We start from the raw sequence: 23,532 nt of genomic DNA, 5'->3' as shown, positions 1-23,532 counted from the left end.
GGTGCCTTGACAGCCGGCTTTGCTGGCTCCATGCCTAAACCTCCCCATGGGGGCTGCACCGATGCGGGGCCTGATGCCTCGTGGATAAATGGGATGTTTATTCATGGAGCGCAGCCACGGCCAGGTGCTGTAACCAGACCAGGAGCAGCATTCCCAGGAGCATTAACGGGAGGATGGGTCTCCAGCCTCAGCCAGCACAGCTGGCTCCAGCCCCGCGCAGCCCCTGCCCCAGGAGGGGACACGCCAGACATGGGGTTTATTTCTTTACTATGATTGTTATCCCCAGCAATGGCAGCTGCTGACATAACCTCCCCATCGGCTGGGCTGGCCGGGCTCTGCCCCAGCTCTGAGCAAACTGGTAACACCTTCCCAGGCACAAATTCAGGCTGTGGTGCAGGACGCAGTGCGATGGGACACTGATGGCTCACGCCTGAGGCTGGTCCCGCGGTGATGAGTGTGCCTGGAGCATGCCCGGCTGGCACGTTCCTGCGTTACCCATAACGTTTTCTGTGACCTGGAAAACTGCAGCTGGCGCATACAAACTACTGTGCTCCTTCATTTCAGGATTAACCTAAGATTGAACTGGGGTAGGTTCCCTCCATGTTGGACTGACCATCAAGGAAAATAACCACCTTGTTCCTGCTCTGGAGCTGCACCAGCGCCCCAGGAACCATGGCCAGTGCCACCTTCTGCAGTGTCTGTCCTGAGCTTGGGGCTGCTGAACGCCTGCTCGGGCTTGTATTGTTTTAGGTCTCTTTTAACCCAAAGGTCATATTTATAATTAGTGCATGCTGATGAAATGGTTCTGGCCCGTCAAACAGAAACACCCCACTGCAAACAGGAGGTTAGATTTGTTTGCATCTCTGTGGTTTATTTTGTGTAATTAGTCCATGGAGTAGTCTGGAGGTATTGGGGCTCTTGCTTTAAAACTTAAACACCAATTTTATCTTTGGGAGGGAGAGAAATGTTGCCTGAGGCAGGGGCTAATGCTGGAACAAGGAACCCCTCCACAGCTGTTCAAACCCTTCCCGCACTGGGGGGGTTTGGATGCAGGCTGGGTACCCTAGAACAGGGGCTCGGGGTGGTGGGGAGCAGTGGGAGCTCTTCCTGGGGTCACAGTGCTGTTGAATGCTGGAAGTCCCCAAAGCGCCATCCCGGGGCTGCTGGGGGCTCCCTGGGCCGGGGGGGGAGATGCTGCCGGGACACAGTGCTCAGACCCGGCCCCACCAACTGCCGGCTCCACCCTGACCTCTGTATCTCGAGATACCGGAGTCCTTCGGAGCCGTCTTTGCAGCGTATCCTGCCCAAACAGGCCCTAATTCCAGGGGTGAGTCCTGGGCTGGCTGAACAATAGACCGGCAGGCTGAGATCTACATGAAACGTTTGTTTTCCTGCCCACCCTAAATTACATGTTTCTGGTGTTCCCACCCTCACGTTGAGCTCCCAGGGCTGCCTTAGCAAATGTGTAAATTGATTTTAATTCTGCTGTTGCAACGTAACTGCTGGGAACGCCGTCAGAGGGTCAGATGGTGCCTTTCTTGCCGTGTTTGCTTTCTGGCATCCAGCTGACGGGTCCCACTGGCCCTGGCTGGACTGTTTGTTCTCTGCTGGGAACGGAGCCGGGCAGAAAAGTGCTGGTTTCCTCCTTGTTTTGAATTTCTCTGCTCTGCCTGACTCTATCCTTTGTTGGGAAGCAGCAGAGCCACAAGAAGGAGTAAGAGGGAGGTAAGCCCCCACTTCCCAGCTGCCTGGGCTGGCTCTGCTCGCCTCCGGTGCTGGTTAATGTTTCTTGCAGCAGGGGCCAAAGGGGCAGCTGTGCACGGACGAGGAGGAGGAGAGCATCGGAGGAAGGCAGAAGCAGGGGCCCCGCCGCAGGGAGCGAGTCCCGCTGGTGAGTGGGGCGGTGAGAATGGCTGTGGCGTGTCCCAGGAGCCGCTGCGGTGTCGCGGGAGTTCCGAGCGGAGCTCACAGCTCCACAGGGACAGCGGGAGGTTCGGAGGCCGCGTGGCAGCGAGCGGGGTCTCGGTGGGGTGAGCCTGGAGCCATGGTCTGTGTGAGGGGGCTGGTGCTGGGCTGCGAGTCCCCCTCTGCACCCCGGGAGCAAACCCTGAGGCACGTCCCTGGGGACTGGGGTGTCTGCAGGCAGGATCCGACCCCGTCTCCCACCAGCAGCTATTGCAATGCCCTCGTTTGACAGGGACAAACCTTGTGCCTTCCTTGTGGTCACACAGCTCCTGAATACAAGGGGGAAGAAAGAATCAGTTACTGCAGGCGCGAGTGAGCGCAGGCGATGCTGTGCCTTGTGCATTTCCAAGCCCCTTTTTTAAGTGGGGCCCCTCTGAAGGGTGTTTGGAGCTACCCGGGTGTGCCACCGGGATCCCGTTTCCCTGCTGGAGAGGGGTCCCAGGAGCGCGCCCAGGGCTGGCTGGGAGCTGCTCAGCCCCTGGCTCAGCACCAGCGGTGCCACCGAGGTGTTTTCGCAGGACATGTGGTACATGAGCTGCGCCTGGCGGGCGGCCGCCCCCCGCCGCCTGCCTGCCCCATGGAGGAGCCCCCGGCCCCGCAGCAGCGCGACCGGCCCCACAGCCAGGAAGAACGTCCCTTACGAGAAGACGCTGCAGGACAACGGCTCCGGGAGCGGGGAGCCCAGCCGGCCCCCGCCGCGCGCCGCAGAGGTGGTGGTGGTCGGGGGGGGCAGCCTGGGCTGTCAGACCACCTACCACTTGGCCAAGCAGGGTGTCAGCAGCGTGGTGCTGCTGGAGCGGGACCGCCTGACCTCGGGCACCACTTGGCACACGGCTGGTGAGGTGGGGGGCAGCGGGCACGGGATGCCTGTGCTTTGGAATGTGATGGGGTCCATGGAGAGTGTGTGTGTGGCATAGGGTGGCTCTGGATGTGCTGGAGAGTTTTGGCTTTCGCTGTGGTGAATTTCAGGGTTTCTGGGTTTTCCTTTGACATAAGTTTTTGTTAAGAAAACATCCCCCAGGTTTTCTTTTTTTCTTTTTCTCAAAGTTTTATATGGCCACCGGAAAAGGAAAAAGATTATTCCCAGACTTTTTTTTTTCTTCAACAAGCCAATCGGCTTTTGGAGGTTTTGTCCTTTTGGGGGCCGTCTGCTCCATAAAACCCTTTTTTCCCATTAATTTAATCCCAGACTGGTTTGGGTTGGTTTGTGTTGAAGGGACCTTAAAGCTCCTCCAGCTCCAACCCCTGCCAAGGGCAGGGACACCTTCCACTAGAGCAGGTTGCTCCAAGCCCCTGTGTCCAACCTGGCCTTGAACACTGCCAGGGATGGGGCAGCCACAGCTTCTCTGGGCACCCTGTGCCAGCGCCTCAGCACCCTCGCAGGGAAGAGCTTCTGCCTCAGAGCTCATCTCAATCTCCCCTCTGGCAGGTTAAAGCCATTCCCCTTGGCCTGTCCCTACAGGCCCTTGTCCAAAGCCCTTCTCCAGGTTTCCTGTGGTCCCTTTAGGCACTGGAGCTGCTCTGAGGTCTCCCGGAGCCTTCTCTTCTCCCAGGGAAAACAGATCAATGATTTGCAGCGCTCCCGCATCGCCACGAGATGGAGCTAGAGCCCCGTCAGGGTGACCCATTCTCTGCGTGGGGTCCCCTCCGCATCCCACCGGGCGATGGAGGTGTCGGGGCCGTGGTGTCTGTCCCACCCGTGTCCCGTGTCCCCAGGTCTGCTGTGGCAGCTGCGTCCCAGCGACGTGGAAGTGGAGCTGCTGGCACATACGCGGGACGTGGTCAGCCGGGAGCTGCCGGCGGAGACGGGGCTGCACACGGGCTGGGTGCAGAACGGGGGGCTCTTCATCGCCTCCAACAAGCAGCGCCTTGACGAGTACAAGAGGCTCATGTCGGTAGGGAGAAGCCCCTTGGTGTGTCCCCTGGCCGGGTGGGCCTCCAGGCCAGCCTCCTGGCTCTGTGAGGCTGCTGGAAACAGGCAAAATGCTGGCAAATAGGCGAAGTTTAGCCCAGCTGTGGTTTTTTGCCCATTCAGACAGCGGTAGCATTGTTTCTCCAGCTGCGCAGGCAGCTTGCACGTGAATATGGGACCATATTCCCTGAAATTTGTGCAGACCATCTCATGCCGGATTTAGGGCTTGCCTTGGGCAGCAGCTGTCTCATCTGGGAGATAAACACATCCTGGGGAGTCTCTTCCTCCAGCAGGAAGGGATGAGCAAAGGTTGTGTCTTTGTGTGGCTGCCTGCTTGAGCTCCTGGTTTTCTGTTGGCAGCTGGGGAAGGTGTATGGAGTGGAGTCCTACGTCCTGACCCCATCGCAGACCAAGGACCTGTACCCACTGATGAACATCGAGGACCTGTACGGCACGCTGTATGTTCCCAAGGACGGCACCATGGATCCGGCCGGTACCTGCTCGACTCTTGCCAGAGCAGCAGCTGCCAGAGGCGCTACGGTAGTTCCTAGTTAGCAATTAATGCCTGTTGATCCCGGGAGGAGACGTCATCCTCTGCCTTCCCCATCTCCCCCTTTCCCACTGGAGCAGAGCTGCTCCTGCAGCACCAGGTCTTTGCCCAAGAAAGGTGTTGTCCTATGCAGCTTTGGTGGCTGTTTGGTGGCTGTCACTTTGTCACAGTGACAAAGCTGGCAGGAATCATGAGATGTAGGGGAAATAAAGCATGAAAAGAACCTTTAGGAGCAAGATGAGGCGGTGCCCAAGGCAGGTTTCTTTAGAGAGCAGAGGTTTTAGGGTCAGGTAACACAATCTGTTCCTTAAGGCAGGGGCTACAAGCCTGTCCTTGGTGTGTTGCTTTGCTCGTGTGCAGGTAAATAAACAACACTCTCTGCAACTGCTGGGCCACAGAGCAGCAGTTTAAGTCTGCAGCTGGGGAGGGGCATGTTGGTATCAGCACTAACAGCAGTAGCTGTTGGAAAGGGCTATTGCCAGAGTGCTGCTCAGGTTCAGCTTTCCCAGACTTGGGGGCTGGATGTCAGGTGAGCAATGTTCCGCTGCCCCTGCCATGCTGCCACGACTCTGCTGCCCTTCCTCTGCCCCAGATCATCGAGAACTGCCCAGTCAGCGGCATCCAGGTCAGAGCTGACGATTTCGGGGTGAAGAGGGTGTACGCGGTGGAGACGGCCCATGGCACCATCCAGACTCCCTGTGTGGTGAACTGCGCAGGTATAGGGTACAAAGCAGGCGGGGACGGGGGCTGCAGGGCGGGGGGGGCTCTGATCCGGGGGGTCTGCCCCGGTCCCTGTCCCCCTGGCTGTGACCTGCAGCTCCCGCGGGGGGGCCGGGGGTGCTCAGCGCCAGCTCCTCTCTGCAGGGGTCTGGGCACCAGCGCTGGGCCGGCTGGCGGGGGTGCACGTGCCGCTGGTGGGGATGCATCACGCCTATGTGGTGACTGAGCGCATCGAGGGCATTCAGGTGGGTCCCCCACGCTGCAGGTCCCTGCTCTGCTCCGGGGCGCGGTGCTGGCTGCTGCCTCCAGCATGCAGTGGGGCCGGCAGGGGTGACCCCCCAGGACCCACAAAACTGCGGGAACCCTCCAAAATCCTGCATTCAATGCAGGCCAGGCTCCGCACCTAGGGAAGTACGCACCCAGCAGCTTCTGCTTCTAGCAGAACTATTGGGCTACCTTTAATAGAGTCACGTTTAGTATTTAACAAGGTTATGATGAGCAGGATAATTGTCTTTTTTCTTTTTTCATCTCAGCAGAATTGTTATCAGGTCCCTGGTGTGTTTGCTGTCTGATAGCAGCATTCATAAAGATGCCAAACACTTTCTGAATGAGCCCCAGTCCCTGGCAGGCAGAGGTGCAGCTCTCTGAGCATTTCTAAGCTGTCCCAAGACATCTGTTCCTGTTCTTTGGCTATGGAGAATTGTTCAGGAGCTAAAGGACACTTCATTCACTCAGGCACCAGGGCTTTGAGGGTGACATGTTCAGTTACCATCCTGCTGACACAGTCTCTGTCCGCCTTTTCGGTGCAAGATGCCTCATTTTACAAAGTGCTGGTGCCCCTGATGATATTTGCACGCAGTCGCGTGCTGTGACAGACACAGTGAGAAGGGCTTTGCAGAGGAGAGGCTGCAGCTTGCAGACCCCAGCGCCTCCTGCTCAATCCACTTAATCCCATTTGTCAATATGACTTGCAGCAGGCCTTACACCAAGTACTTCCACGCTATCTTAGTGCTTCTCTATCCATTATTCAGAAGAACAAATCCCTGCTTCTTTGCGCACTGCTGCCTGCATGTTGCGCTGCTGCAGCCTCTCTGGAGCTGGGGGGCAGAGCAGTGATGCTTTACCAGCTGGGATCAACTGCAGGGGCTCCCGCTCCCCCCGAGCATTCCTGGTGCTGTGGGTGCCATGGAGGAGCAGGCGCTGCCCTGTGCCAGGGCCGCAGCAAAGCTCCTGCCTGCAGCACTGCGGTTCAACAGCTCCTAGTGAGGCAGGATTTGTGCAAGACCTTGGCTTGAGCTCAGGTGCCTGGGTAAGCCACTCTGCCCGTGGCTTGGCCGGGTTTTGACCTCGGTGCCTTCCTCTTGGGGCAATGCAGGCACCCAGATTTCAGGGCTGAGGGAACCTCCACAGAGCCACCACTGCTCCCACCCTCAGCACATCACGGCCACAGGCCCGGGCCCTCTGCCCCAGACCCCAGCTCATCCCGCTCAGCCCTGCTGGGTGCAGTGGGTGATGTCGGGGTCTCTCTGCGGCTCTCGGCCCCTCTCACTGCTCCGCTCCCCCTCCCTGTTTCTCAGAACATGCCGAACGTTCGCGATCACGACGCCTCGATCTATCTCCGTCTCCAAGGCGATGCCCTGTCTGTGGGTGGATATGAGTCAAACCCCATCTTCTGGGAGGAGGTGAGCGGTGCCGGGAGGTTTTCTGGGGGAGCGAGGCAGGTTTCCAGGGAACCCACCTCGGAGGGTGGGCGCAGGCGTGTGTGCCTCAGCCCCGGTGCCTGTGGCATCAGGCGTGGGAGAGCATCTCCCCTTTGGGTCTGTTGTGGCAGAGATACGAGATGCAGAGGCAACAGGAATGAGATGGAAAGACTGGGCTGGGGAGATGTAGCAGCCACCATGTGGTCCCTGCCCTGCTGCATCATCCGTTATCGGGGTGTCTTAATTTGGGCTTGCCCCAGACCTTTGGCTTGTCTGGGCTGTCCACAAAAACCCAAAGAAACCAGAGTCTACAAAGCAGCCTCGATTTCCTACAGTGTCCAAGGCTGCCAGAGCTGAGAGGTTCTTAGGCTATCAGCTGTGCTCTAGTTTGTGTCCTGACTCCTGTTTCCCATCTTCAGGTATCCGAAAAATTTGCTTTTGGCCTCTTTGACCTGGACTGGGATGTTTTCATGCAACACATTGAAGGTGCCATCAACAGAGTTCCAGTGCTGGAGAAAACTGGCATTAAATCCACTGTCTGTGGGCCAGGTAATGTGGCTGCAGTGGCACCAGGGTGGCTGCATTGCTCCAAGGATCTTGCTGGAGGCAAAGGGGGAACTTCATAACCCAGGGAGAAGACAACTGAACACAAAGAGAGTGCCTGTGGCCTGGCTGCAATGGTGTCATCTCCCGAGGGGTGGCTTCAAGATGGGAATATTCTTCCCACTCTGCTCTTGCCTTCTCCTGAGCACAGCTATCCTGGGAAACTGCTGGGCATTGCTGGGTGGGGGATGCCTTCCCTCCTTCCTTTCACGTGGATGGATGAACCCCTGTAAACCAGGGAGGAGGACTGCACACCTCTGCCAGGGCTCTGCTCTGTCCCTCCTAGCTGGGATTTGCACAGGGGTCATGGTTGAGAGCCCTGAGGAGCAGCAGCTGCAGCATGAGACATGGTTAGTGCAGGAGGCTTGGGTAACATCAGCAGCAATCTCACAGCTGAATAAAGTAGCTCAGATTCATGGAACTTCCCAGCAGAAGTCAATGAAGGTGAAAGATAGTCATCATCATGAAATACAGCCCAGCTGCTGAAGAGGCAACAAACAGGTCGGTGCAGCCCCCTTCGCTGGGGGACTGGGAGATATAAAGAGGTTGCTTCAGCCACTGCAGCACCTCATGCACTTCTAGCTGGAGATTCATTCTGCTGCACAGGTTTTTAGTCTCAACCCTATCACCAAGGTCCTCTCCTGCTGGTGTGCAGTAAGTGCAGGGGGCACGGCTACCCTGAGCCCAGGGTCCTCACCCTGCAGGGACAGACTGTGCAGTGCTGCAGAGGAGCTGCTGTTTGAGTGTCCCCAGGGCGCCTGACCCGGCACATCCCCCTCTCTGTCTTGCAGAGTCATTCACAGCCGACCACAAGCCGCTCATGGGGGAAGCCCCAGAAGTCCGAGGGTTCTTCCTTGGCTGTGGCTTCAACAGCGCTGGTAAGAGAGAACTGGAGGGATCACACCTTGGGCATCCCTGTGGGCATCGTATCCCTGGCAGGTCCTGGCACCCACAGCTGCATTGGCCTCCTGGCCTCAGCTTGGCCCTTGCCTCTTCCCCCAGGGATGATGCTGGGAGGTGGCTGCGGGCGGGAACTGGCTCACTGGATCATCCATGGGCGGCCAGAGAAGGACATGTACGGCTACGACATCAGGCAGGTCACCCCAGCTGCCCCAGGTCCCCACGGGCTCCATCGCTCATGTCCCTTGTCCTCGGGTGGTCCTTGGGGATGGGTTTCGAGGCTGGATGCTAGCGTTGGGCGTGGGTGTCTGGGCAGCATCTGTGCCGCAGCCTGTGTCCTCCAAGGAGCTGGAATCAATTATGCTCAATGGCTTTAATGGATTTATACGTGGGGTTTATCTCATTTGCCTCATTCTGCTTCTATGCAAACAGCTTCCATCAGACACGAGGAGATTGCGGTGATGGGAAAGGACAGGGTAATTACGTTTGGGTTTTGTTGTTGTTCAATTAGTGCTCTGCCTAATCCTCTAAGTTAATAATCGGGGGTGATGATTTCAACAGGAGAAAGATTAGCTTCCCCCTCCAGCACGACATGGGCTGGGAGCTTTGTCTGTACAGATGTTGGCTCTGTAATTGCTTTTGACTTGCTTGATTATACTTGATTGGGTTTGGGCTTTCTTACAGGGCTGCTAGCGACAGCAACCACCTTGTGAGGGACAAAGCCTTTAAAATCACATTGCTTGAGTGGCAAAGCTGGTAAACACCTCATTGACTCGGGCTGACAGGAGAGGGGAGTCAGTGCTGGAGCCCACAGAAGTTGGCAGGAGATGCCAGCCCTTGTGCCTGGATTAGCCGAGCATCCCCATATCCCATCTGCCCCATGTCATCAGGCTGGTGTCAGTCCCGGTTTTTCTGTCGGTGGCGATTACTAAGCTCCTCTTTAAATAACTCACTTTTCTGCACATTTAAATATTTATCCTCTCAAAACACCCGCTTGTAAATATTTCATCTGGCAGCTGCTGCTCCTCGTGTCGCTGTCAGCAGCTCAGTTCGTTGGGGAAGGGGCTGGGGCTGACGGGGCAGATGGGATCCAGGGATGCTCCGGTCATGGCTTTGGAAGCATTGCTTGCATTGCTGCAGCGCTCTCCCTGGTGCCTCTGCTCTGCACCCAGGCAGGGGGAGAGGCTGAAAGTGCTGTTTTAAAAGGCCTTAGAGATGACATTTTGTCTTGCCTTGGCCAGTTTCAGCCTCCCTTTCTCCAGCCCTGGGAAAGGTGCCACTGGTGCCTGGGGCTGCTCTCCATGAGTTATAGGTCTCTGGTAATAACAACCTGAGCGTGTGCTGAGCTGGCACTTTCCTTCAAGGAGCTTTTCTGTTTGAAAGATGAAAATATGTCAAAACAAATTTAAAATGCTTTGGGTTTTATTTATATTTCAGCCTAAGGAGAATTGGATGAAAAATGTGAGGAAAGTCCAGGGCTCCTTCCCTGGTCAGGGCTGGGTTTAAACCTGGCTCTGTGTGAGGTGCTCTCTGGGGCCAGCTGCATGCTGAAGTGGAGCAGAACTAACATCAAGTTTCCTCTTCTTTCCATTTCCGACGCCCTGGCAGGACTGTTTTCTGCTCCCGGTTGCTCTGGGGTTGATGTGCCTGGAGCAGGGCTGGGGATCCCAGTGGGGCCCGGCGCCGAGGGGCAGCGCTGCGGCATGGCCAGCACCAAGTGCCCGCGGTTCCTCTGCTCTCCCACCCATGACCTCGGTGCAGGAACTGCTGTTTTACACCACAGCAGCTGCATCCACATCTGGGTCTGGCAAGAGGGCCATGCCGAGGAGGCAGCCTGTGAGCTGGTGGGCTCACCCAGACCTCTCCCTGCCTCCAGGAGGTTTCACTGCTCCCTCACCAACAACAACCGCTGGATCCGGGAGCGGAGCCACGAGTCCTACGCCAAGAACTACTCCGTCGTCTTCCCCCATGACGAGCCACTGGCGGGGCGCAATGTGAGGAAGGACCCACTGCACGAGGTAGGACAAGCACCCCAACCCAGGCTGCTGTGCGAGCAGCAATGGGAGACCCCACAGCACAAAAGAGGTGGCAAGGAGAGGCTGCAGCCGTATCGCTCCCCAGAGCAGCATGCTGCATCCATGCTTCCAGCCATCCCAACAAGATCCCTGCTGAATCCCAAAGCTCGCTGGGTGCATGCTGTGAGGATGCTGCAGCCATGGACAGTTTAATGGTAGAGATGCAAAGCATTCCCATGATATTTAACTTAGATGTGGCTCAAGGGAAGGGTGGGGAGAAGGGCTCTTCTCCCCACTCTCTCCCTCCCTCACACAGCCGGTGTGAGGGCTGTGGGACGCTGGGTGCTCCCCGCTCACAGTGCGGAGCAAGGCCAGGCCATGAGGAGGGATGTGGGAAGCGGGGAGCAGCAGCGCCTCTGCAGAGGCCGTTTGCCAGCACCCCCTGCGGCCCCGGCTGGTTTTGTTCCCTGGAGCCGCCAGCCGGGGCTGGTCCCTGCCCTGCCTCCACCAGCCACTTCCTTACACACGTCTCTGTAGGTGAACGCTTTCAAGATGCAGCACTTGAGATAAAACATCCCATTTGCAGTGTTCTCCTGCACTGGCAGCGCTGCAGCTGGGCAGCCCAGAGCCCACAGATCGCCCAGAGCTCCCAAGGTGCTCGAGGTGACCCAGGGCTGGTGCCTTGTCTCACCTCCCCCAGCAAGGAGCAGCCACTTTCCTCAAGCCCATTCCTGCTTGTTGCCAATTCGTACCACACCGTTCTCCTCTCGATGGAGAGCAGAGGTGCCAGCAGTGGAGCAGACATCCCTCCTGCCGGCCCCCGGTGTTTGCTTGACAGCTCGGTTGTTTTCTGTCACTGAGGATGCAATTTACTTTATAATAGCCTGTCTAATAAGCGATGCCCATTTGACTGACAGCCTGGTATTTATACATGCAGCTCCAGAACATGTGCTGTGTTTTATAAATAGGCACTGAATCATTTCTGAAATGTTCAACAAAATCTATTCTTTTCTGAACAGAGGCACCAAACAAAAATATCTTAATGGATCCCTAATTAATTGCGTGCAGAGAGATTTTCCTGAGAGCACAGAGGAGGGATGAGAATGTTAATGTATAAATCTTAAATGTTATTTTATAATTACTCTTGTAAACATCGGGGAGAGTCTTGCTCTCTGGGTTTAGCATCTCAGTCAGTAATTCACCCACCGTGCACTCTGGTGGGGTGCACGGCTGAGCCCGATCCTGCCTGTTGAGGCAAACACCTTGGGGCACAAAAGCAACAGGCAATTTGCAGGCAGTTTGGGTTCACCACTGTTTTGAAAGGCAAACTGCAGAGCTGATTGTGGCTGCCATAGCCAAAGCCAAGGGGTCACAAGTCAGGTCTCGGGGAGGGCAGCCTGGGCTGCTTGAAGAGCAGAGAAAAGGCTTTTTTTAACCATTTGTTCCCATTTCTCTGGCTTCACTCTTGTAGGAGCTGCTGCGACAGGGCTGCGTTTTCCAGGAGCGGCATGGCTGGGAGAGGCCTGGCTGGTTCAGCCCCAGGGGAGCAGCCCCAGTAAGCACAGCATGCGATTTGGGGTGTTCATGGCCTATGTTCAACCTGGAGGGTGCCAGCTGTTTCTGGCATGTGTAGGATGTGTCCTGTGTGTGCAGGGTCTGTGATACGCTGCAAGCAGTGCCATGTCCCCAGAACGGGTCCAGAAAAGCTGTTGGGGTTCAATTCAGTGTAACAGCGATGAGAGGGAGATCCGTGTGTGCACAGCGTGTCTGTCTGCCTGTTCCTCCGCAACAGGCAGCATCTGCCTGCAATGCCCCCAGAGGACAGGCACTGATTCCACTTCTGTGTATTGAGGAGAGCAGTGGACAGGGATGCCGGGGAGGGGACCCATCGCCATGGGCAGGTCCTGCATGGTCGCACTCCTCTCCTGGCATGGGGTGCATGTGATTTGAGCAGCCCCTTGGCTTCAGCCTCACATCATCTTCCTCGCTGCCCCCACCCTCCCTTTCCCCCAGGTCCTGGATTACGACTACTATGGCGCGTACGGCCAGGAGCGCCACAGGGACTACACCTACAACCGGCTGCTGGGGGATGAGTACACCTTCGACTTCCCCCCCCACCATGACATTGTAAGTGCAGGGGGAAGCCCCCCCCAGCCAAAACTGCTGGGCGCATCTGGAGCCGGGGTTCAGAGGCAGCAGAACCCCTGCCACAGCACTATCTTAGGTGGAGTTGATGAGGCTCAGAGGGAGGGAAGCAGCAAGCTTTGCCCAAAACTGGGGAAAATGTTCCAAAAAGATTGAGAGAAATGCATGGCCTGTGCGTGGAAACCTCAGCGGAGAGGCTGTGGGAATTTCACTGCTGCTTTCCTGGATTAATGAGTTGCAACGAACTTGGGGGGGAAACCCAATGTGATAAAATTTAACTGTTATTAGAGATAACTGTCACTGTGTTAGTGAGGTAAGGAGTGGGATTTTTGCATACAGGATGGCCTCTCAGGCTTGCTCTGTTTGAAACCTGGCTTTCCAGGCGTGTTTTGGAGCTGCACAGCCTTTGAAGGCACCAGGCGAGTGCCTGGTCTTGCTTCCCAATCGTAAACGGTTTTGATGTGCATATCCTTTTGTGGAGCGAGGATGTGGCTCAGCTGCAGCAGCGTTTGCTCTAACTGCAGATCAAGACCGAATGTTTAACGTGCAGAAACGCCCTGGCGCTCTTTGACATGTCTTACTTTGGGAAATTCTACCTCGTTGGTCCTGAAGCAACAAAAGCGGCAAACTGGCTGTTCACTGCTGACGTGAGCAAAGCACCAGGTACCAGCTCTGCCCCAGGAGGTCACATCCTACCCCAAAACAACCCAAACTGGCTTTTCTTTCAAATGCTGTGTTGCAGAGGGTATGGAAGCGTGTGGAAGTGGCTGCTTTCCCTGTGTTCACCAGAGGCAGGATTCTGCTCTCATTTACACAGGGGCAATGTGCTCTGAGCTGGGGGGTGAAGGGTGGGGGCTGTCTGTCCCTCTGGCTCCAGCTGTGGCTCACAGCTGGAGATGTGATGGGCATGGAGTAAATCAAGCACAACCCTCTGCAGCTGTGGTTTGCGCAGGGAGAAGCTGTCCCCTTCTCTAGGGCTGGGCAGCAGCTTATGGCATTTCTAAGGATGTAGCTTCAGCTCCTGATGCAAACTCCAAGGGGAAAGGGCATCGCTCCTCCCCCCCTCCTGGTGCTGGGACATCCAGGGTCAGTCAGGGCATGCCCATGAGTGGCAGCCGATGTCACGATGAGCACAAACCTTCTTGATTCCTGTGGCTCGGTTCCAGAGCTGGCTGATGACAGCGGTGCCGGTCTCTTCCTGCAGGCTCCACTGTGTACACCTGCATGCTGAACAAGCGGGGTGGCGTGGAGAGCGACCTGACCGTCAGCCGCATCAGCCCCGGGGCCCCAGCCTCCCCCTTGGCCCCCACCTTCGAAGGTAAAAGCCCTGAGCAGGGGGTGCTGGGTGCGGGTGTGTGTCTGCACTGCTGTGGGATCGCTGCCTGGGGTTACCCACCCGCAGCTCAGCTCCCAGCCTTCCACAGAGACATTTCCAGTCCCAGCAGCCATGGTGACAGGCTCGGTCCAGCATCTTCTCCATCCCCGCCACACTCAGGGTGATCACATTTACCTAATGGCAGCCGCCTGCTGCTTCCACCTCTGCCTCTTGGTCCCTGTAACCAGATTATCCCCCTTGTCCTCAGGGCCCTGCACTGCTCATCGGTGTTATTGCGTTTGTCCAGCCCAGGCTGGCAGCTCTGACCTCTCCCCACGTCCTTATCAGCTTGCAATAAAGAGGAATTGAAGCGGAGCAGAGCAGCCAGCCCAGAGGGCAGAAATGGCATTAGGCAGCAGCAGCAGCAGAAGAGGAGGAGGAGGGTGTTGAGCTTGGCTCCAGCAGCCATCAAAAGGAGGTTCTCACTCGGGTGGCCACAGAGCCCTTCCCCATGCACTGGCACCTTCAGATTTGCTGCTTGGAAGGGTCCAGCCCAGGAGCGGGTGCAGCCCCACGGCCGGGGCGTTGCAGGGGTGACCTCAATGTCTTCACCCTGGGGTGGTCGGGTGCCAGTGAGCAATTCCCTCCCCATGGGAGAATCCTGCATTGCTCTTGTCTGGGTGCTTGCGGGGGCAGAGGGTGATGGAAGCGGATGGCAGAGCTCAGGTCTGTCGGGCGATGGAGGAGTTTAATTGCAGCAAAGTCTATTTTTCCAATTACAGTGGGTGGCTGCACTTGCTGTCGTTATGACAGACTATCAGAGAGAAATTCTGTAGTGGCAGGAGAGACAGAGGGAAGATTGATTCCATATTAATCAGCTCTCAAACTCCATCCCTGGGGATTTTTCCACCCAGGATTACTGATGAGATGAAATTCCTCCTCGTACACAGCGCAGCCCCTGCACTGGTTATGGCCCAGTCACTGCCATCCGCCCTGCTTCCCCTGGCATTTCACAGCTCCCTCCACACTTTGGCTTCCATTCTGTAGTGGGACAAAAGAGCGGATGCTTTTGCTGTTGGTCTCAAGGGACAAAGAATTCTTTCTCTTGCCATGCTGCTCACACACGCAGAGGCACCTCCAGGGCTCAGACAGCCTCTTTTACCTTTTCTTCTTTCAGATTTTAATGGTCATTTGTTTTTCACTGTGCTGAGCACCACAAAAGGCAGCATGCACATGAGCAGAGCCCCAAAGCCCTCCTTTGCCCCAGCTCTACGTAATCCCCCTTTCATGGCAGTCCCCCCGGGCTGTGCAAGCTGGAGGGACTCAGGGCTGCAGCTCAGCCTCTGGAGAGCAAAACCAGCCCCAGGCTGAGCAGGGCATCACCCCTAGCCCCACGGTCTTGACCCTGAAAGGCTGCTGGGGGGTGTCTTCCAGGGGACGGCTACTACCTGGCTATCGGTGGGGCAGTGGCTCAGCACAACTGGTCCCACATCACCACTGTGCTGCAGGACATGAAGCTCCAGTGCAAGCTCCTCGACTGCTCGGAGGAGCTGGGCATGATGAGCATCCAGGGCCCCCTGAGGTGAGGAGCAGTGTTGTGGGCCCCTCCTTGCGCCCTGACCATGGAGAGTGGGAGGAATGGATGGAGGGGAGTGATGCAGGGATGGATGGAGGGATGTCTCAGATGCAGGTGGCTGTGTCAGGCAGGGGTGGGTGTGAGCCCCATGACAACAGGCGATGCTCTGGCTGGAGCAACACTCCATTTGCTGGGGAATTGGCACTTCTTTTGAGGCTCTCACAGCACGCCGTGTCACCCATGTCAGCTCCACTCTGGGGGGAGATGTTTGTCTTGCCAACAAGACAAGAAAGTACCTTTAGTGACAGCCCTCAGAGCAGGCTGGGAGCTGCGCCCCGTCACCGCGGCCGTTTGCTCTTTCCCCACAGCCGTGTTGTCCTCCAGGAAGTGCTGGACACCGACCTCAGCAACGAGGCTTTTCCCTTCTCCACGCACAAGCTCGTCATGGCCGCAGGGTGCACGGTAGGATGGGGATGGCCCTTGAGCTGCCCAGGAGCTCTGTTGACTGGGTGACCGCCGCCAGCCTGAGCATCCTGCTGGGGACCTGCCTGCCTCCACAGGGCTCAGTGGGCAGCTGGGAGGTTTTGTTGGGTTTTTTGGTTGGAAAAGGCCAAAAACCAGGGTGGGAGCAGGGTTTTCCCCCAGCTGCCCACCTGGTGCCAGTTGCTCCCCCAGACACCCCGTGCTGTCATAGCCCAGGCTGAGCTCAGGGAAGGGACATGGTGACTTATGGCTTTGCAGTGATGTTGGAGGAACAAGAGACGCCTGGCACAGATTAGGGGTCAGCACTGGTGATAGAGAGATTTCTCTGACTCTCTAGAAACCTTCTTCATAAAAACACAGGGGTGATGTAAAGTGAAGCACGTCAAGTACTGGTGGTGAGAGCTGGGGAGCCCAGGGAGCTGCTGTATTTGATCACAGGAGAAGTCTGACAGCCTTAAGCTTCCTGTACAAGCACAGATCATCCTGCATTTGCCCAGACTTCAGGCTCACGTCAGTGGTTATGCAAGAAAAGCACAGAAATGCTAATGCTCTGTGCTGACACCTCGGGCTAAGCCCCTCAGCAAGGGGATGGAAGCTCTTTGGGGTGATGGTGAAAAGCAGCACCGCCGCTGGCTCGGGAGCCTGGTGAGAGTCAAGGAGGGGGGATGTTGCTGGCTCCTGCCCCACAACCCATCATTTGGGAGGCAGTGCCGGTGCTGTGTTCTGCAGGTGGAGGTGAGCTTGTGCTGCCTGCGCTGCCTGCAGTGCTGCCTGCAGAGCACGGGGCAGGCACGTGCACACTGCCCCGAGCGCGACAGTCCCCACAAGCTGTGGGAGATGCACCTTGGCCAGGCTGCAGCCCAGCGCCTCTGCCAGGACCCGCAGCCATGGGTTTAGCACATTGTGTGGCATCGCTCGGAGGTGTTGAGGCAGGAAGGCTCAGCCTAAAGTGTTGGCTGTGTTGTGTTGCAGAGAGGTGGATCAGTCCCCAGGGCTGCAGTGAGGTTTTGTGGTGCTCTCAGGTTGCTTGGACTCCTCCATCCTGCCTGGTGCAGGGCAGCAAGAAAAGCACCTTAAATCTCTCCCCTGCCTTGCCCAGCGTGGTCTGAAGTTATCCCTGGGAAAGGGGGTGATGGCAGTTCTCTAGGGAGTTTTGTCATGTGTGAAGGCACTGATATAGCCTGCTGGAAGCACCCTGAACAGAAGAGTTGGTGGCTGTGAAGGTATGTTTTGTCAAAGGAGAAACATTGTGGGGAAAACCTGCTGCTGGCAAGTTTTGGTACCGGGGCAATGCTGTGGCAAGGTTCGCACGAGCAGCTCTGCCTTGGTTTCTTACTGATGTTCACCCCATAGGAAATAATCCTTTCACTGCAAGAACACCACTTTGGAAGAGCAGTTGGCTGTAGCCCGTCCTTCCCATGGGATGTGCGGGCAGCCGGAGGGGCTGGCTGCAGGAGGGGCCGTGCCGGGCTCCCCGGCTCTCGGCTGGTGTCTGATCGGAGGCGGGGGTGCAGAGGTCAATCCTGTCCAAGGCATTGGCAGGCGGGGGCTGGAGGCAGGCTGGGCATTACTGAAATTGGGTTAAGCCGCGTGCGGCCACTTTTCGTTCAGAATTAAAGTGGCTTTAATTCGAATGCAGCTGGCTGCTCTAGAGATTGCTGCTAAACGAAATTAAGGCTTCTTGATTTGTGAGCAGAAGCCTAGTGAAGGTTTAGAGTGGTTTGACTAAGACACAGGTTTTGCCCGAGTCACATTAATCCTCCAAACCACCCCCATCAGTGCGCCCTGTGCTCCGGGTGCCAAAACCCCACAGTGTGACCAGTGTCGCCCAATCCACTGTTACAGGTTGTCCAACACATTGCATTTTAGCCTCCATCAGTGAGTCACAACCCTCCCCATGTCCTGCCCCGTCATGCCTGTGGCAAGCTGGTAACATCTCATAATAACCTACTGACTCCCTGGGAAAGGTGTATAAATGTTCCCATTTCAAGAGTGTGATCAGTTTATTTGCATTTCACTTTAAGTATATAAAAACTAATCCAGCTAGAGCTCGCTGTAGACATCTTGTGGATGCTTTAGAGTGTAAATGCCCTGACTGCCAGGAGAACAGCCCGAGGGGTGTGTGAGGGCTCTGGGCTGGGGGGTCCCTGCCTGCTGCTGGGCCACCCTTCAGGAGGTCTCCTGCAGCCCCCGCTGCACGATGAGCACAGGGGAATCCATCCCACACCAACATTGGAGCGTTCTCAGGACAGTGGGCTGACGCCTTCGTGATATTATTGCTTTCCAGAGGCATTAAACTGAACCCAGCATCTTTAAAAAGTTATCACTGAGATTTTCATGCATTAACTCAGTAGTGGAACAAAATCAGCTGGAGTGAAAGGAGAGCTCCAGCAGAGCTAATGACTCTGGAAATTACCGACTGGTTTGTGAGTTTATATATAGCGTGTCTCATTGTATTGAGCATCAGTGAAAGGTCCCCGTTTGAATTTCACTGCTGGATACAGGGTGAAGTTCAGGTTTTCATTTTCTAGATACTTAAAATGCTTTTGAATTGCTGCTCTAAAGCCCAGGAATTGATGCCGTTGCATAGCTCTGCTTGAAATCTAACAGAAAAACCTGTTCCCAGGGGAATTCAGCAGGAGGCCGGTAGGAGCGGCTGAGCCCAGCCCTCAACATCCCCCTTGGCCTCTGTGGTGGGATGCGCATCCCTGCCTGGGGTATGCACACATGGGGTACCTCCACCTGGCCTGGCAAAGCTAACAACTGGCACTCCATTTTTCCCAAGGATTCCCGCTTTCTCTGGAGCCCTGCTCCACCTCATCGCTTTCTCTGGGATGCTCAGAGCAGTGGTGGGTTGAGGCAGCTTCTCCCAGAAGTAACTTCAGGCGCAGTGCTGGCTGGGAGCCGCAGGCAGGGTCAATGAGCCGAGGAGGAGCCTGTCAATCCCGGAGCATCTCCCGCTGGGATGAGCATGGCAGCCGGCTGCAGCGGCTTCAGCACTGGCTGCTCCCTAATTAGATGACACCTTTGTGTGGAGTGAAAAGCTTTTCCACGCCCCTTGTGCCTATGCACCTCACAAAGCAATTGCCAGTTTTTGTGCTTTGCTGTGGGGCTGTGGCGGGGAGCGAAGGGTGGCTCACAGCTTGTGAGGAGGCTCAGAGCACATTCCCCATACCTGCAGCATTCCTTCCTCCTCTCCACTTCCACTGTAAAGGTTAAGGTGTCTGTAAAAAAAGCTGCCATAAATTCTGCTTGAGGACGTTATTTCTGCAGTGCTGGTAAAGCCCGGGAATGCTGGGGGAGGCAAGGATGGGTTTGGGTTCTTAGCCACTGCCTGTGGCTGTCCTCACAACAGAGCCCGGGCAACCCTTTGGTGCTTCTTGTGCCTATCACTGCCTGTTGTTATTCGTACCTGGGGTTAGAGAGCAGAGCTGAGACGAGCTCCTGGTTGCAGTAAGAGCTCAGCAAAGGGCAAGATGCAGCTTCTGTCCCAGTGACATCCAGAGCCAGCATGGGCAAGACAGAACCAGTCTGGAAGTCTCTGCATTTGCAGTTGATGTGCATCCAAAAGGGTGAACCAGAGGGGGTTTTGTTGGGAAGGAAGTGGAGAAATCCAAAGGGATACAGCAGAGGGAAAACGACTCAGAGTCACAGGCCATCTCCAGGGAAGGTGCCTGAGCTGGGGTGGCCCCAACTGGCCTGGAAAGCTTTGGGAATTAAGACTGTTTCCACAGGGACAACAGGAGGATGCAGGCAAGCATGGGTGAGAAGGAGGATGAACACAGGCAGGGCAGTCCCGACACAGCTCAGAGGTCTGCAGGCAGGCAGGCATGTCTCCCTGGATGAGGCTTCCTCCGGGAAGCACCAAGTCCCCTGTGCTGATCTGCTCATTCCTCTTTGGAGCTTCATACTTTTTTTGAGCTGATTTGACAGCAGAGAAATAACACTTTGGGACACAACCTCCACTGGGGGGAACCTGAGCATCCTCCCAGGGTGAGCGGTGCAGGGTGGGAGCGCAGCGCCTTTGGGTGCTGCTCTGAGAACACCACCCCAAGTGGGGTCATCCCCAGGGGACAGCAGCCACAAAGTACCCCAAAGCAGGACAGTCCTGCTGGGGACTGGCTTTCCCATCTGATGGGCTGATCTGGGGAGATGCAGGGCTGGAGGTGCCCACAGGCTTTCTTCTGATGTTGACGGATCAGTAGAGGGAGACAAAACCCGGCTGGAGCTGGAGCATCACAGCTAACCCCAGCCTGGGTGGAGATGGAGCATCACAGCTAACCCCAGCCTGGGTCGAGATAGAGCATCGCCACTAACCCCAGCCCAGGTGGAGCATCGCATCTAACCCTAGCCTGCTGGCTCTGGCAGCCCTGGGATCAGTAGCAAGAGGATGCTGGACGCAGCCACCTCCACCCGCCGGCCATCCCTGCTGGGCGCTGACAAGAGCTGGTTTGAGGTGCCAGGCTCAGGCAGTCAGAGACGAGAAACTCAGGGAGAGCAGAGAAAGACCGTCCCCCGCAGCCGGGTGTTCCTGGACAAGCCAGCGTTCCCCTGCGGTGGCAGCACACGGCTCGGCAGCCTCTCCATGCTGCACAGCCCGGCTCCATCGCAGCGGCGTTGGCCTCTTGCCTTTCGCAGGTCCGTGCCATGAGGCTGTCGTTCGTCGGGGAGCTGGGCTGGGAGCTGCACGTGCCCCGGGCGGACTGCGTGAAGGTTTACCAGGCAGTGATGCAGGCGGGTGCCCGGCACGGCATTGCCAACGCTGGCTACAGAGCCATCGACAGCCTCAGCATCGAGAAAGGTTTCTTGGTTTCCTTGCAGCAGCGCTTGCTGCTTTGCCTCCGGCCGGGGACCAGATGGGTTTTTCCCAGCTTCAAGGGTGGGCGGGTTGGTGTGAGACCAGAGCTCTGGCAGCTACTGGCAGGGATGCTACTGGTACCAGTGCTCCTTGCTGAGACTTCCCCAGCATGGCCTCCTCTTGAGGGTGCTTTGTCCAGGGCCAAGTGAATCAAGGGCCACAGGGGTGTCCAAGAGGCAGGGGTGGTGTCTCGATCTGATGCTGCTCACCGTGGGCTTGCTGCCATGGCAGGGAGAGACTGTGGACCCATGCTTGCTCTCTGCAGGATACAGGCACTGGCACGCAGACCTGCGCCCCGATGATACCCCGCTAGAAGCAGGTTTAGCCTTCACCTGCAAGCTCAAGTCCAGCATCCCCTTCCTGGGCCGGGAGGCTGTGGAGGCTCAGAAAGCCAAGGGCATCTTCCGCCGGCTCGTCTGCTTCACCACCGAGGAGTGAGTACCACTGGGTGCCCCAGGATGAGCACCTTCAGCTATCCCCATCTACCCCGCACCCGGGCACGCACGTGGAGCTCAGCTGCAGGCTGGCTCAGCTGCTTTCCACGCTCTAATTCTGTCTCTAATTTAAATCCCACCGCAAATTCCCTGCCGGATGTTTAATGGGAGCTGGAAGCACTGTGGCAGGGAGTGGGTTTATCTTGTTTCACCCACATCAGCGGAGGTTTTGCAAGTCGGGCTGGGATCAGCACAGGGAGGTTCATGAACCTGTGGGCAGTGGGAGCCCCGCCATGTGGGGTCCGGTCCCTCCAGACCCCTCTGGCCCGTGGGGTCCCAACGCGGGGTTTGCCGACAGCATCTCTGCCCTCTCCTTGCAGGAAGGTGCCAATGTTCGGCCTGGAGGCGGTCTGGCGGGATGGGGAGGTGGTCGGCCACATCCGTCGAGCAGACTTTGGATTTACCATCGACAAAACCATCGCCTACGGCTACATCCGTGACCCGGCGGGGGGCCCGGTGAGTGCAGACCCTGGGGCTTTGCCGGGAGGACGTAGCACTGGTTTCGATTTGAAGCCACCTGCACAAACCTATTGGATTCCAAGCGATGCTGCGGCTCGGTGGCAGGGTCGGTCTCCAGCTCAAGTGCTGCTCAGTTAATTGCAGCTGAGCAATTGCAGCAGTGAATTAACTTATGTCATACAGAGCAGCGGCCAATAGGCGTGCAGCAGCCTCCTAATTAACCCTGGCTTTCCTGGGTAGTAAATCAGATGCCCTCATTAAGCAGCGTGCTGTAGGCAGAGGCCAGGGAACCTGTGTGGGGACAGAAGGCTGCGGATGACATCCCCAGAGACCCTCCCTGTTGCAAACCAAGAGCAAGTGCATATGCTTGTGCTTTCATCCTCTTGCTTGCCTTGGTTTTTAATCCTGCATCAGTGGAAGATTCCCAAGTCAAGTGGGTTTGTGTTCCAGTTGCTCCCTCAGACCCTGAAGGGACCTTTTCTCCTTATTGTGAATGTTCTGCCCTAGATGTTCCTTTCCTTTCCCACTCTCTCTTCTCCCTGTTACTCTTGTTCTCCCGGTCATCCCTGCCTGTCCCCTCTTGCAGCCCCCAGCACGGCTGCTCAGAACCTTGCCATGCTGCTTGTGGCCCATCCTTCCCAAGGATGTGGCCCTTCAGTGACCAGGTGTGATCTCCCTGGCTTTGGGGACAGGGGTCCAGGATGGGATGTCTCTGCAGCATCAGGGCTAGAGAGTCACAGGAGCACAAGAGGTACGGGGGTGAAGCAGGGTGGAGGGAAACAAACATTCTGTGGTGATGAATTACTGACAATTTCCAGCACTGGGTGACCCCATGGGCTCAGCTCATGCCTGTTGCACCAGCTAGTGACATCCTGGCTGCCACCACAGTCCCCTCCTGCAGCCAGGGCTGACCCTGTGGGGTGTTGGGGTGGCCCCTCTGGCAATGAGCTCCCACAGCCTGGCTCTGAGTGCACTTTGCACTGGGTGCCAGTGAGAAAATACACAGAAAAACCCAAAACGACGTCTTGAAAAAATGTAGTGCGTTGTTTTTATTTGTTTTTAGCTGAGTGCTTTTAACAATCCATTTCCCTCCTCCCTGTGCATCCTCCTGGGGCAGCAGAGCTGGGTTTCTGTGGGAAGCAGCTCTGTGGGAGCCGGCCCAGTGCTGGAGCTGGGACGCTGGCGGGGGCTGGTGCCCATGGGGGTCTCACGGCACCTCCTGGGGTGTTCTCCATGGCTCGGCCCTGCAGGTCTCGCTGGATTTCGTGCGGAGCGGCAGCTATCAGCTGGAGCGGATGGGGGTGCCCTACCCTGCACAGGCACACACCAGGTCCCCGTTTGACCCGGACAACCAGCGAGTGAAGGGCTTCTACTGAGTGCGGGGCTGGCGAGCAGGGCTGCAGCTGCGATGGGAGAGGGAAGATGCCATTGGGAGCTGCCAGCTGAATTCCCAGCCCTGGGTGCCCCAGGCGGCTCCAGGGTCTGCTGGGAGAGCCAAGGAATCACCTGCAGCGAACTTATCAACCAAAATTGGGTTAAATTATAGGCGAAGGTGAGAAAGAGATGCCAAAAAGTCCTAAGATGTTGTTGCTCTGTTTTCTAAATGAAGCAGTGCTGCTAAAGCAATAACTCTTTTCCTTGGGTTAAGTGGCCTGAAAACAACGTTCTGCTCGGCTGCAAATGAAGTGGTTTCAATTTTTGACTTTGCTGGAAACTCTTTCCCTCAAAACATAGTTTCACGCTGTCTGGAAATGGAGTTTTTAAACTAACTGCTGTTAATACAGCTGTAGCCTCCAAAGCTGCCATCCCACTGGTCCCTTCTGCATCTGTCCCTGCT

The 23,532-nt window shown here is 56.6% G+C and overlaps 1 protein-coding gene across 4 annotated transcripts; it reads left to right on the top strand.

Moving 5' to 3' along the window:
• The first annotated feature begins 1,368 nt into the window (after positions 1–1,368).
• SARDH (sarcosine dehydrogenase) lies at positions 1,369–23,380 on the top strand. Of its 4 annotated transcripts, XR_003994513.1 has the most exons (23): positions 1,369–1,725; positions 1,796–1,891; positions 2,484–2,802; positions 3,682–3,860; positions 4,238–4,417; positions 5,020–5,143; positions 5,292–5,392; positions 6,725–6,829; positions 7,267–7,396; positions 8,242–8,328; positions 8,453–8,543; positions 10,227–10,368; positions 11,837–11,920; positions 12,379–12,492; positions 13,035–13,173; positions 13,715–13,828; positions 15,260–15,407; positions 15,770–15,863; positions 20,523–20,685; positions 21,008–21,176; positions 21,557–21,692; positions 22,282–22,446; positions 22,946–23,380. XR_003994513.1 is itself a non-coding variant. In XM_030507329.1 (22 exons), exons 3-22 carry the CDS (start codon positions 2,487–2,489, stop codon positions 23,069–23,071), a joined length of 2,742 nt encoding a protein of 913 aa, XP_030363189.1. In that variant the 5' UTR covers positions 1,375–1,725; positions 1,799–1,891; positions 2,484–2,486; the 3' UTR covers positions 23,072–23,380. The 4 variants fall into 4 exon arrangements, 3 of the variants coding, with proteins under 3 accessions (XP_030363189.1, XP_030363188.1, XP_030363190.1); XM_030507329.1 differs by lacking the exon at positions 22,282–22,446 and having other exon boundaries at positions 1,375–1,725; positions 1,799–1,891; XM_030507328.1 differs by lacking the exon at positions 22,282–22,446 and having other exon boundaries at positions 1,375–1,725.
• Positions 23,381–23,532: the final 152 nt, after the last annotated feature.

Source organism: Strigops habroptila, chromosome 15 (genome assembly GCF_004027225.2).
Source record: "Strigops habroptila isolate Jane chromosome 15, bStrHab1.2.pri, whole genome shotgun sequence".
NCBI lineage: Eukaryota > Metazoa > Chordata > Aves > Psittaciformes > Psittacidae > Strigops > Strigops habroptila.
The sequence above is the reverse complement of the archived record's forward strand: the minus strand, read 5'-3'. Positions and strand labels throughout refer to the sequence as shown.